The following is a 13479-nucleotide window of genomic DNA, read 5'->3' as shown; positions in this document are numbered from 1 at the left end:
CCGACACGATATTTCAGGCTATGTGTCCTTCAGGTTGCATTTTTGTTTAGATGAAGTATTCCAGATGATACCATAGTTATAATCGCCGCCGCTTACATGCTACGCTCCTCCCCCATTCTTTACCAGTAATCGGTGGCACGATATGGGACCACACCTGAGGCGGGTCCTCCACGTTTCTTTCTCTCTGCTTCCCATCTGGCGATCCATGCAGCAATCTTCCCCCGACTACTTTGGCTGCTGACATTGACCGTTGCAATGATCCTCGTCCAATCCAACGACACCGCAAAGCACGTCAACTCGAAGAACGAGCTATGTTCTGAATATGGGACGCCGAACAGCTGATGCGTCGCAGTGGAGCCACGCATTGGTTTGAGATGTGTGTGGGTGAAAGAGGGATGAGGTTGCCGGGAAAGGATCGTCGAGACCTTGGGCAGTGTGTCCATCCCGGCAGGTGGGCTGTACGTCCAGCCAGTGGGTCTGAATGCGATGGCCCTCGTGAAGTGACCTTTCCAACGCTGTGTGTACTCCCGCAGCTTATCAGAATTAACGACGCCAAGGGGGACGATGTGCACGCCAGCATCGAGAGGATTTTTTGTCAGCATAGTCTCCAATTCTGGGTCGGATTGACATCGGAGGATTGCTGCTTTCCTGGAGTCGCAGTACACTTTCGTTTGCAAGGCATTGGCGATGGCTGTTCGGAAAGTCAGTAGCCCAGTCAAATTATCTGGAGCATGGTGAGCAAACCTTTAACGATTCGTTCCTTGCCAATGGAATATGTCCTTTCCATTGCTTCAACATACAGGATCGCTCTTACAAAACGCGGGACTTACCCAACAACTACGACGGTCTTATCTGATTGACTTTGGCATTGGTTATCCGACTTCGAGCGCGTCGTGAACCACTTGTCCACAGTCTGATGCCGCTTTTTCCCAGTGTCATCTTCTGTGAATCTATTCTCCCCAGAAACTAGTCTCTTGGCCAACTCAGCGCAGGCAGAAATAACCTGGGTTTGCGAAGGAAAACAATACTAGACCCGCTTGTTAGACGATAGCAAGCAGTAGACAAGATGATATCATACCTTAGGATTAAGATAAGTTGTATCTAGATATATGAGGTCTAGATGCTTTCCTTTGACCGAAGGATGCAAGACATGTTGTGGAGACGCTCGAAAGTCGCCACAGTGCAGATATCGAAAGACCTTTGCGGAGCCTACGAAAGGCGACCTGTAGGTGCTGTCCCCAGCATCAACAGTTTGTGGGCCCTCAAAAAGGAAAAGCGAGGATCCAGGACCTAACAACAGGAGCCAGCCGGTGAATGGTGATGCGGCGGTGATGAAGGTTGCTTATAAGGCACCCACAGTGATTGGCTTCAATTAATGTAACCGTTACCCCTCCAGAGTCGGGTATAGGTATTTGAGTGTCGATTGGAAGCGGGTGGACCCATTTCGGATCAACAGAGAGCATGTGTATTATTAGCTTTGCGGTCCCCTCTGGCGACAAATCAGACCATTGAACAGCTGGACGAGCTACCAAGAAAAAGTATAAACACACCTGAGCAATATATCGGCCCCGTCTTCCAATTTGAGGACAGGTTTGTGTAATGGTCAGAGTGCGCATGCCTTTTTTCATGACGGCGTTAGTATTTAGATGTGATGGAGCAATCGAAACCCACGTCAAAAAATAGGCAGAGACTCCTGGTATTGAGCCATATCTGAATGCGTCCACGGCAATGGGCATGCCTTGCATGACTTTATAGAACGGGGCCTTCCTGCGTCCTCCGTTGCCTTTGGTAGGTCGAAAGGTCCGATCTTCTACAACATCTGCTTCTTTCCACGCCTCATTCTCCTTGTGGGAAGACATGAGAACCGAGAATGCGTTGTTCTTGGAGAGCGTGGTCGATAAAGGTCGGCGAGGGTCGGTACATGTGTGGGCACGAGCCTCCTGCGATGGGTCAATAAAAACAAGAAATCACTCGAGGAGAACTGGAGCTCACCTTACCGGGAGAACCTTGTAGCGTCCTGCCGCGCATTGAACATAGGCCAACATCGTCCCCAAGCGAAGAATCCGATAGTTCAATCACATCTTCGACTTCGAGCTCGTCATTGATGAACGTATCAGGTCCTCCACCGACCTGTCCAAGCTCGTCGTCCCCGGTACCCCATTCATCATCAATCTCGACTATGTCATTCATGACATCTATTGCTGTATGGGGTTTCTCGGTGGAGGACGAACCCTCATGGCGTAAATGCGAAGTCGCTTCTGGAATAAATTGTAAAGCGGTTTCTGACCTGCAGGACGAGCGGGCGTTCTCTGAAGATAAAATCGGGTCAGGCGACGAGTAGATCGCGGGAGACTGATATGATTGGAGAAGAATCTTGGGTTTCCATGCATTGTCTGCATCTTCAATGCGTTCCGAATCCTTCGAAGAAGTCGAGGCTGATGATCTCAGCAAGGTCGTGGTTCGGCCAAACTCAAAAGAGCTATCCGAAATTTCCCTAGAAAGATGGACTCCTTTATTTGCCGTCGAATTTGACAGGTCTCCAGGGATGTGGACGTCTGAGGTCACCTCCTGTTTAACCTTCTTACGACCGGAATCACCTTGCGATACAACGGAGGTCCGTAGTGCTGATGCATCACCCTCGCCCTCGAGTTTACGTTTATTGTGACTGGTTGATCCTGCTTCTTCACCATCGGAGTCTATGACGATAATCTCTGCGTCCGGAGGGGGCGCGAAAGCACGATATTTACCCTTACAACTCTTTCGTGACTGACAAGACTTGTGATTGGAGTGGGACGCTGCGCGAGCCTCTGCAGGAGACAATTTAGAAAAGAATTGGAGGAGAGTTCCTGTGCCGAGGTGCCCATTCTCTGAGCGCTTCCTGGTAGGGGGCATAGATAAGAGTAGATGGATTGGCTGGCTGTTGAAGCTTGAAGCTGCAGTTCGGAAATATGGCGCGGCGGATCACGGAAATTCGGAAAATCAAAAGTCTGTCAAGAGGATAGAGGGGTTCCAGATAAAAGGTTTGGATGGTATCCCCAATGTCGCGCGCACTGGCAGAGATGGGCTGGCGCGGTAGGGCGCGGTTGGTTTGCTAACCGCAAAAATTCTCACGAGTCTTAAAATCGTGATTCTCAAGACATACGGCAGAGTAAAAAACTATCATTCGACTCCTTGTTCGACCGATTCTAGATTTTCCAATAGCAGCCTTCCGTGGAGGGAGATATAATAGAGAGAGGTGCACATTAGTGCACATTTCAGTGCCAATAATACTACTAACGAGCCCCCCGATGCATCTAAGATAACCTATAATTTGACTTATCTTCCGTGCCTGATCTTCAGACATGAGTCCACGATATCTTCGAGCTCGCCGGGCGTTTCTCTGAAAGATCTCAAGACGACGCTCTATCGCTATGACCATACATTCTAGCGCTCCGCTTTTGTCTTCGGCCGACGGAAGGCGGGGTCCAGATGCTCCATGTAGTGTATCATGTATGTGCCGCTTCGAATCTGATACTGTATTGCTTATAAGCCTCGCCGTGGCCTCGTTGACTCGACTCCTCTTATCATCCACCAGCCATCTTGATCTTGCCATTACATGACCATGTCGCCTGCTTTGAACACCACCACACCTGCAGCAGAGAAGAAGACAGCTGTGAAGACTTCGTCGATCCTTCATCGGACACCATGGACGCCTCCAGTTGCTATTTCGGCTGAGGGCATCTATATCACGCTGGAAGACGGACGTACTGTCATCGATTCTGTCGGGGGTGCTGCTGTTGCATGCATCGGGAACGGGAACCCCTTAGTGAAGCAGGCCATCAAAGATCAAGTCGAGAAAGTGTCCTGTATGTCGTACCTTCTCGCCATGACAAATATCTGGCGCGTTCAAAGGAGATGAACAGATGTGTACAACATGCAATTGTCCAATCAGCCTGCGGAGGAACTTGCCAAGGTACTGATTGAATCGAGCAATGGCGCATTTGATTTAGTTGGCTTCGTCTCAGGAGGTGAGTACGATCTTGGTTAGAATGTAAATGTATACTGAGGTATGAATGCTGGACAGGTTCTGAGGCGATGGAGGGTGTCATAAAACTCTCCAAGCAGGTAAGGATCTCTTGTTCATCTCCACCAACCGCTTCCGACAGTCGCGTTTCTGTTCCTAGTATTACTTCGAACAAGGCCAGCCTCAACGCACAAACTTCATCTCTCGAAACTTATCCTACCATGGGAACACGGTCGCCACTCTATCTCTGTCTGGACATCCCGCTCGCCGTGCTCCATACGAAGCTATCTTGAGTCACGACAACTTCCATCACGTCTCTCCTGCGTACGCGAAGCGGTTCCAAAGATCTGACGAGACTGAGGAGCAGTACGTCGAGAGACTCCGACAAGAACTAGAGGATAAATTCATCGCATTGGGTCCAGATACCGTTATTGGATGTAAGCATGCCCTTGACTTTGGTTTGGCATGTACTGATCAGCTGCGAATGTAGTTGTAGCAGAGACGGTAGTCGGTGCGACGACAGGTGCCCTGGCTGCTCCCAAGGGATATTTCAAGGTGATGAAGTCTGTTTGTAAGAAGTACGGAGCCCTGTTCATCCTGGATGAGGTTATGAGTGGGATGGGACGTGAGTGTGATGTCAACGCTGTGCATTCCGTGGGTACTCAGTCATCTGCATAGGCATGGGAACGCTACATGCATGGGAGAGTTTCGGTGATGGTGAGGCGCCCGACATTCAGGCCGTGGCAAAGGGTCTAGGTGGAGGGTAAGGACCACATGTCCAACTCTATCGTACACTTGCTCACCCCAAACTTAGTTATGCGTCGATTGGAGCTGTCCTCATGTCGAAGCAAGTCGCAGACGGGGTGCGTGACGGTTCCGGCTTCTGGAAGCATGGGCATACATATCAGGTGAGCTGCAAGCGACCTCCCTCTACACGACTAAGGCTCATCATACTTAAATTTAGGCCCACCCTCTTGCTTGCGCTGCTGCCCTAGCCGTGCAGAAAGTAATCGCGTCGGAAAATCTTTTGGAGAACTCTCGCGTTCAAGGACAGTACCTGGGATCTCTTCTCCGCTCTCGCCTCCAATCTCCAAATTCTCTGGCCGCACCATTTACGTTCGACGTGCGTGGTGGTGGCTGCTTCTGGGCTGTCGAATTCGACTTCACTGTCCCCGAGGCATCGAAGGCAGATCTAAAGGGCAAAGCATTTGCTATGGTTGTTCAGGCGCGGTGCTTGGAGAAAGGCTTGATCGTGATGGGTATGACTGGAGGTGCTAATCTGGAGGGTACCAAGGGGGATCATTGCATCTTTGCACCTGCGTACAACGTGACAAAAGAAGAGTTAGAGAAGATCGTGGACATCTTCGTAGATACTGTTGAGGAGGTGCTGAAAGAGTCGATTATTTGACCAGTTGTACTTACCGTCCAAACCGCGACGTCCGCCAGGGGATGCCGGAGAATCACATATAGGGTTTTATCATGGCAAAGGGGTTGTCTGATAGTCACGGGATGGTTTGCATGTGTTCTCAGAGCGTGCAAGTGGTTAGCTGCGAAGATTACGAAATTGCATGACTGACAGGGCCTGTGCTGTGAGCGCGCGCCCGCCACTCTCTCGCACTGACCACATCGTCGACCGTCGTCGCGAGACTCCAGGCAGCGCTTTTCATATCTCACTTCGAATCGATGGCTGGCAGAAGGCTCTAAATGGACCTACAACCTACAATATCACTGGATTCCATCGAGCCCAATCCATCTGAACAGCAAGCCATCACGCAGCCCTCGTCGTCCGTCGCAGCACCGGACACCACCAGAACCTTGAGATCGAGCACCCGAGCAAAGGCAGCGAAGAAGGAGAAAGACAAGGACACATCCGACAAAGCCACCGTATCCCCTTCGGAGACCTCTACTCGCCCTTCCCGCCCCTTCACCTCGAAGCGCGCACGCGATCCGTCAGGGAAAGGCAAGGCCAAAGAAGCCCCAGAGGAGTCCTCCGCCCGTTCAGCCAAGAAGTATGTGTTCATCATTTACTATTGACATTAGCGCATATAGCGTACGGCCTCCGTATGATCCGGGGACGGTCCAGGATAGCTCCTCATTGTATCCTTAATGGTGTCATCCTCGTGAAATGTGGATACATGCATCAGCTCATGGAATAGCTGGCGTCGGACTGGCGAGCAGCTGTATATCAGGATGAGTTGCGATTCACCTGTCGTGGAACGGAGCAGAGAGATGTCGATGTTTCTAATTCGTCTGACTTTCTTGAGACATGACAGTCTGACTGAGTTGCTTTTGTCCTCAGAGCCCGCAAGGCAACCCATCCTGTCACTGCCTCTGGCCTTACTATCAACGAACCTGTCCGCGATATCAAGGGGAAGAAGCGTGCTGCACCCGAAGCCTTCCCCGAAGAAGAAGTTCATACTACTGCCTCTGGCCCCTCGAAGCGTCCCCGAACCACCGCATATTCCCTCCGATCCCGAACTGACACTGTCACCAACGAAATGCCCAAGAAGCCAAGGTTCTGTTATTTTCCTTCTGTGGCCTCCTATCTAATCTGATATCATCCATCGCAGACAATCTGTAGCGAAAGGAAAGGCTGCGTCTAAGAGCAAGCTCATGGCGGCAGCAGGGCCTTCACGACTCGAAGACGAAGACGTCGAGATGATGGACGTTGAATTTAAGCACGAAGGGTCGGATCATGATGATGGGGCTGATGAAGCGGACGGGGATGAAGGACTTGGAGGTCCAGGAGGGCGGGATGAACCGGGGGACGAATTGGGAGACGTTAATGGCGGAAGTTCGGGGAGAGGAATAAGAGGGACGGACGAATCTTCCTCCATGGGAATGTTTGCTGACTATCGGCAGCTCGGATCGTACATGATGTCGCTTAACTCGCGATTGAAGACGATGCTGAACAATATCAAACTGACAGCCGACCCTACCACCCGTCTCGTAACATTACAGGAGCTCAGCGAACTGCTGAGCATTAGCACAGAAGATACTCTGGCTGGCTCTTTCCAAGTAGATTCGTTTGTGCGAGAACTGGTCAAAATTCTCGGAGGGACGGGCGGTGAAGGTGACGACGACGACGACGGGGATGACGATGGGCCTCAAGACGAGGATGCTGCGCTTGCTGCTGCTCTTGCCCTCAGCGGCGGCACGCAGTATCAAGGCGACGATAATCTCGAGGCACAGGTCTTGGCTGCACGTTGTCTGGCGAATCTTATGGAAGCGCTCCCTGGCGTGGCTCATACCGTTGTCTATCATGGTGCGATCCCTGTCCTGTGCAGCAAGCTCATCGAGATCTCGTACATCGACCTCGCAGAGCAGACTCTCAGCGTATGTCAACTGATTTGAATGACGCTTCTGTGCTGATAATATTCGTTGTTCGCAGACGCTGGAGAAGATTTCTGAGGAGTTTCCTAGTTCGATCGTCCGCGAGAACGGTCTTGCTGCTCTACTGAACTATCTTGATTTTTTCTCCATCGCTGTCCAGCGTACGGCTCTCCAGGCGGCAGCGAACTGCTGTCGTAATGTTCCACCAGAACATTTCCAGATGATTCGTGGAGTCTGGCCTATCATTCGCAACTGTCTTGGCTATTCAGACCAGCGTCTTGTCGAATTTTCCTGTCTCTGTGTCATCCGCGTCATTGACTCGTATTATCGCTCTTCTCCCGAGAACCTGGAGTTCCTCGTTGATGCCGAGCTCATTAGGGCTGTCAATCTCCTTCTGCTTCCTGCTGGTGGCTCTCCCTTGATCGCTTCAAATACTTACACGCTATTACTCCGTGCTTTGGCAACCTCTGCTAGGGCGAGCGCAATCATCACAGTGGTTCTGCTCGAAGCCGGGATCGTCGATACATTGTACCAAATTCTTACTGGTGTTTTGCCGTCATCGACTCCCGAGATCGAGGAGCAGATCGATTCGTCTAGTGGGCAAGGCTTAGGAGGGGGGTTGACCGATATGACTGTGATGCAGAACTTGGCGCACAGGCCGAAAGATCAAGTGGAAGAAGCTTTGAGTCTTGTCTCCGAACTTCTCCCGCCACTACCGAAAGGTATGATTATTCATCATTTATTTATTTTTATCACCCTCATACTCTCCCAGATGGTGTTTTCGACCACAGAGGATATACGGAGAAGGCCCTCGCTAAGTTAGCCAAGGCCAAGGCTAAGTCTGACCGTGCAGCAGCTCGTCAAGCTGCGCTTGTTCCCATCAATATTTTGATGGGTCTACCAGCTTCGACATCGTCCACTCCTACTATCGCGTCGGAGGCCCCGACACCGACACCTGCTCTTGTCGAGAACGTATCAGAGAATCAGCCACAAGAAGGAGACGATTTCTTCGTATCCGTGCCGCTTTCCAAAGACACATCCCCCGATCGTACAGAAATGCTGCGCACAAAACCAGAAGCTGTTGGATTGTTCATGCAACACATGGTCCCTATACTTATTGATGTCTATGCTGCGAGTGTCACGGCCACGGTGAGAATCAAGACCTTGACAGGCTTGTTGAAGGCAATCAGCTTCATGGACGGGGAGGAGGCGAAACGGGTTTTGACCGTAAGCTGACCTTGGTCTCAATCACCCACTGATACGAGATTAACATTCCGGACCAGTTTGTTCCTGTGGCCAGCTTTGCATCATCTATCTTGTCCTCGAAGGACCATCCAAATCTAGTCATCGGTGCGCTTCAACTTGTCGAGTTGCTCCTTGTCAAGGTTCCGGAAGAATACCAGCCTGCATTCCGCAGAGAGGGCGTTTTTCACGAAATTGAGAACCTTGCATCCCGAAGTCTCACTTCCTCGCGGTCGAAAGAAAAGGACAAGGACAAAGACTCGTCGGATAGCTCGACGGTCCCTGAGTCTAACGCTCCCCCTCCTATACCGATTCCAGCAGCGTTAGCGGCCAGTATGCCAGGCTTCAAAAAGTTGTCGTCAATGTCGTTAGATCCAGAGGATGCTGTCACGCTGCGTGCGCGAGTCATACGCTTCAGGTACCTTGCGTCCACAGAGAGTGCTGAGGGAGACGATGTGCTCTCAACATTGCGGCGGTTGGCCGACAGGATTGTCGAGCCAAAGGCGACGGAGAAGGAGTCGAGCAGTGCCGTTCGGGAGCTTGCTGCACTCTTTGCATCTGCTCATACATCCGTGTCAAGTTTCGAGCTGTTGCAAAGTGGAGTAATCGATTCGCTGTTGCAGTTTGCAACGGACAAGGAGAGAAATCGCAAGTCAAAATCTTGTCCTTTCTACATTGAATGTTGACAGTCTATCTGTAGTCACAGTTGCAGCACGTCAAGAACTCCTTTTTAATGCCTTCACAGCTCGGAAGGCAAAAAGCTCTAGTGGTGTCCAGACACCGCTTGTGGTATTTGTGAAGAAGCTACAAGAGAGTTTGACACGGATGGAGTCTTTTGATGTCGTTACAGTGACTCAGGGAATTGACGGTATGATTCGTCACGATCTTGAAACACATACTTGGTTAAGCGGACTTAACAATCGACCTTTAGACTCCAAACGGAGTTCGCCTTCGTTACTCGCTCGTCAACTTCGTCTTCGGCTAGTAGGCGCTGACGGCTCAGATATACCTCGTAATTTCAACAATATTGTCGTGTCAATACATGCCATCGCCACCTTCCAAGCTCTCCACGATTATCTCCGACCACGCGTTGCTGGGCTGATGTTCAACGGCTCACGACTTTCCGGCATGTTGGCTGCATTGACCTCTGGCCTTGGACCTAGCGGGTCATCCAGCGCTGCGGAGCCCCGGACCAAGCCATTAGCAGAGATGAATGCACCTGGTACATCTGCATCTGCTCCTCCATCCGATCTCGGAAAGCGACGTAGTCTCCGTTTGAGTGCCAAGAATGGTGGTACATCTGGACCTACGGATGGCGGTCCTGTTGGTCTCCCACAACCAGTAACCGCAATGGACGACGTTGGACACTCCAGCCAAGAGTTATCGTCCGGAAATTCTGTTTCAGAAGCTCTCACATCTGCCCTCGGAGAGCCAGCATTGAGTGAGACTGTCGTAAATGAGGAGGCAGACTTCGCTGCAGACTTCACGGATGATGAGGTTGACGCGGAGGTAAGATCGTCTCGTACTGTAATTGTATGGCTCTGATCCTTGAAGCAGGTGTTCGATGAGGAAATGGACCCAGATAACTCAGTGACCGAAAAGACTGTGACGCTCTCTGTGGCTGATGGTATGGATTACTTTGATTTCCCCGAACACTCGATCTCATTTACTTGTAGATGGATCTAAAGTTGAGGCACAAACGCCTGACGGCACTCGTGTGGGTACACCGGGTGCAGCCAAGGAAGCGCCCCCAATATCTACTTTGCGCAATACATCAAACAAGGGGAGCTATGCTTCAGCAGTCAAAACCAAACCAGCAGACTGGCATCTCGAATTCTCTATGGATGACCATATCCTTCCTCTTGATCTCACCGTTTACGGTGCTATACACCAGCATGAGGTTCGGAAGAAAGCGACAGGCTCCGCATCACAGTCGCAGCTTCCATCCAACCTCCTTTGGCAAGGCGTATACACTGTGAAGTTCAAAAAAGTGCCTGGCCCGGCGCCATCGTCTGAAGGTGCGTATAACCTAGTTATAGGGTACCAAATATCTGATGTAACACAATGTCAGGTCGGGGTGAAGGCTTAGATACATCAAGAAGCCGGTCGCCAACACCAACCCTGTCATCACTCCCGGACGATGCCCCGCATGCAAAGATTTTACGCCTTCTCCGCGTCCTACACAAGTGGAATGTCAATGAGGCCGAACGCTCAGGCCTTGTCAAGAGAAACCTGCCCGATTCGGCGTTTGTGAATAATAAGCTGACTGCCAAGTTGACACGCCAACTGGAGGAGCCGATGATCGTCGCGAGGTATCTTTTCTCGTGGCTTTATTCGTGTATGTTTTTTTTGACTGTAGATTCATAGCCAATGCTTGCCAGATTGGGCTCTTGATTTACCTCAACATTTTCCTTTCTTGTTCCCCTTCGCGACCCGCTACAGCTTTCTACAGTCCACCTCATTCGGCTATGCCCGTCTTATCCTCAAGTGGCAGAGTCAACAGAGCCGAGGGCAAGACAGCTCACGTCGTGATGATGGTGTTGGCTTCTTGGGCCGCCTCCAACGCCAGAAAGTACGGATCTCGCGTAAACACATTCTCGAATCTGCCATGAAGGTATTTGAACTGTATGGCTCCTCCTCATCTATTCTCGAGGTAGAATATTTCGAAGAGGTTGGTACGGGTTTAGGGCCTACCCTGGAGTTCTATTCCCTTGTGTCAAAAGAGTTTGCGAGAAGAGATTTGAAGATATGGCGCGATGAAGATTCGATGAAGACAGGAGTATATGTCTTCCATCCATGCGGGCTTTTTCCCGCACCAATCAGCCCCCAAGATATCGCTAACGACGGTGGACAAAAGAGGACCCACATCTTCCGAGTGATCGGGCAATTTGTCGCGAAGGCTTTATTAGATTCTAGGATCATTGATATGTCATTCAACAAAGTCTTCGTCAGACTCGCGCTCGGGGAAGAAGTCCCTTTGACACTTGACACACTCAAGGTTTGTTGTCATCCTATCAGAAGGTGCTGTTCTCTCATCTGCCTACTAGCTTGTCGATCCCGACTTGGCAACCTCACTAGAGAAGCTCCATTCTCTGGCGGGCGCGACCGTTAACAGCTCACGGGACAAGGTATATTTGACCCCCGCCACATCATTGACCACAGAACCTGATCGTGAAAACAAGTTGCACAAGGTCGTGGATGACCGAGTCAAGATTGAAGATTTGGCATTAGATTTTACCATCCCTGGGTATGACATCGAGCTGAGAGTAAGTTATTCCACTGTTTCCCAACAGCTTGATTAACGTCGGTATCTAGCCCGAAGGTAAAAACATGACCGTAACCGCGAGCAACGTCGAAGAATACATTCACGAGGTCATCGATGCAATCGTTGGGCATGGTGCCAAACTGCAGACTAAGGCCTTCCGGGAGGGATTCTCTAAAGTCTTCCCCATTGCCGACCTGCAGGCTTTCAGCATCGATGAACTAGTCATGTTGTTCGGCAACGCTGAAGAAGATTGGAGCCGTGAAAGTTCGTTGGTGCCTGTTTTTATTGTCGACTCTAGCTAATCACAGTTCTTCTGCAGCGTTGAGTGAATCCATCAAAGCAGATCATGGTTTCACTGTCGAGAGTCGGGCGATCCGGGACTTGATTGATATCATGTCAGACTACGATCTCCCAACTCGCCGCGAGTATCTCCAGTTCCTTTCCGGTAGTCCTAAGCTGCCCATTGGAGGTGAGTAAATTGATCATCACTTCCATACACTCTACTGAACCTGCGACCTCAGGTTTCCGTGGTTTGAATCCTCCATTGACGGTTGTACGGAAGCCACACGAGGCTCCTCTATCCGCCGATGACTATCTCCCAAGTGTGATGACGTGTGTGAACTACCTGAAGCTGCCCGAATACAGCTCGAAAGAATCTATGCGAGAGAAGTTACAGCTGGCGATGAGGGAAGGCGTTGGTAGTTTCCACTTGTCATGATCATCTCATTTTCCATCGAAGTTTGTGCACTAGAATCATCCGTGTTTTTCTCGTATTGTGCTTTTACATCATATTCACTAGAATGCTCATCCATCGTGGTTATACAACATAATTCGTTCTACGGACTTTCTTCGATATGTTTTATGTCTCTGTACGATACACAAATGAACATCAAAATCCGGATGACCGAGACGCTGAGTCAGCGATTGTTAATTAGTGTGAGCAGCCGTTGAAGTTCTGTAGTACCACTCTTTGTAGTCCGCTACCATGTCCAAACATCATCCGGGTACGTGCTTGATAGGATTTACTAGGGGAGGAGCCTGAAACATTTGCCTTTCAGATCTGATAATGTGCAGACGCCAGCCGGGGATTGGTAAGTAATACTGAGGAAGAGAGATGCTGCCTGGGTACTGACAGCCTTGGGATTTGTTGCAGCCATCGGCCGCCTCTGCGAAAAGTGTGATGGAAAGTGGTGAGTACAATGGCAGGGTATAGAGCATCCATATATCTGAGCTCACTGTGTACATGCCACAGCCCCGTCTGTGATTCGTATGTGCGGCCAGAGACCCTTGTACGGATCTGCGACGAATGTAACTTTGGGACATACGGAGGACGATGTATCATATGCGGTTCTCCTGGTGCGTCTCTGCCGTTTACCTTCGTCGATTCTTCGAACTGACTGCTCCATCTTAGGAATCTCCGATGCATATTACTGTGCTGAATGTACGAGACTAGAGAAGGATCGAGACGGGTGCCCTAAGATCGTGAATCTAGGAGCTAGTAGGACGGATCTCTTCTATGAACGCCGTCGTCTAGGTATATCTTTCCCCTGTCCACAAAGTTATTCCCACTGACGGCTGTCTACAGGATTTAAGAAGGGTTAGCAAGGGCTGAACATCGCTGGTGATTTTTCCATTC

The 13479-nt window shown here is 50.4% G+C and overlaps 2 protein-coding genes across 2 annotated transcripts; one reads left to right on the top strand and one right to left on the bottom strand.

The window, feature by feature from the left end:
• Positions 1 to 14: 14 nt before the first annotated feature.
• HETIRDRAFT_387231 (uncharacterized protein) lies at positions 15 to 1859 on the bottom strand (the record flags this gene model as incomplete). The annotated part of the gene is made up of 7 exons (XM_009550992.1): positions 15 to 691; positions 745 to 779; positions 831 to 1027; positions 1079 to 1290; positions 1358 to 1489; positions 1551 to 1618; positions 1672 to 1859. The coding sequence occupies 7 exons, from the start codon at positions 1857 to 1859 to the stop codon at positions 120 to 122; spliced, it is 1404 nt and encodes a 467-aa protein (XP_009549287.1). The 3' UTR covers positions 15 to 119.
• A 1714-nt stretch (positions 1860 to 3573) lies between these two features.
• Positions 3574 to 13296, top strand: HETIRDRAFT_445800 (uncharacterized protein; the record flags this gene model as incomplete). Its single annotated transcript, XM_009550991.1, has 29 exons — positions 3574 to 3845; positions 3903 to 4007; positions 4064 to 4104; positions 4164 to 4440; positions 4494 to 4628; positions 4682 to 4766; positions 4818 to 4911; positions 4968 to 5387; positions 5765 to 6012; positions 6303 to 6518; positions 6574 to 7339; positions 7395 to 8058; positions 8109 to 8563; positions 8620 to 9241; positions 9279 to 10087; positions 10136 to 10205; positions 10255 to 10596; positions 10650 to 10890; positions 10946 to 11576; positions 11626 to 11844; positions 11894 to 12107; positions 12163 to 12312; positions 12365 to 12541; positions 12643 to 12779; positions 12820 to 12847; positions 12918 to 12934; positions 12979 to 13033; positions 13096 to 13199; positions 13255 to 13296. Exons 1-29 carry the CDS (start codon positions 3596 to 3598, stop codon positions 13294 to 13296), a joined length of 7614 nt encoding a protein of 2537 aa, XP_009549286.1. The 5' UTR covers positions 3574 to 3595.
• Positions 13297 to 13479: the final 183 nt, after the last annotated feature.

The sequence above is a fragment of the Heterobasidion irregulare genome (genome assembly GCF_000320585.1).
Source record: "Heterobasidion irregulare TC 32-1 unplaced genomic scaffold scaffold_08, whole genome shotgun sequence".
In the NCBI taxonomy this organism is placed as follows: Eukaryota; Fungi; Basidiomycota; class Agaricomycetes; order Russulales; family Bondarzewiaceae; genus Heterobasidion; species Heterobasidion irregulare.
Note: the sequence above shows the minus strand (reverse complement) of the source record. Positions and strands in the feature narration are given on the sequence as shown.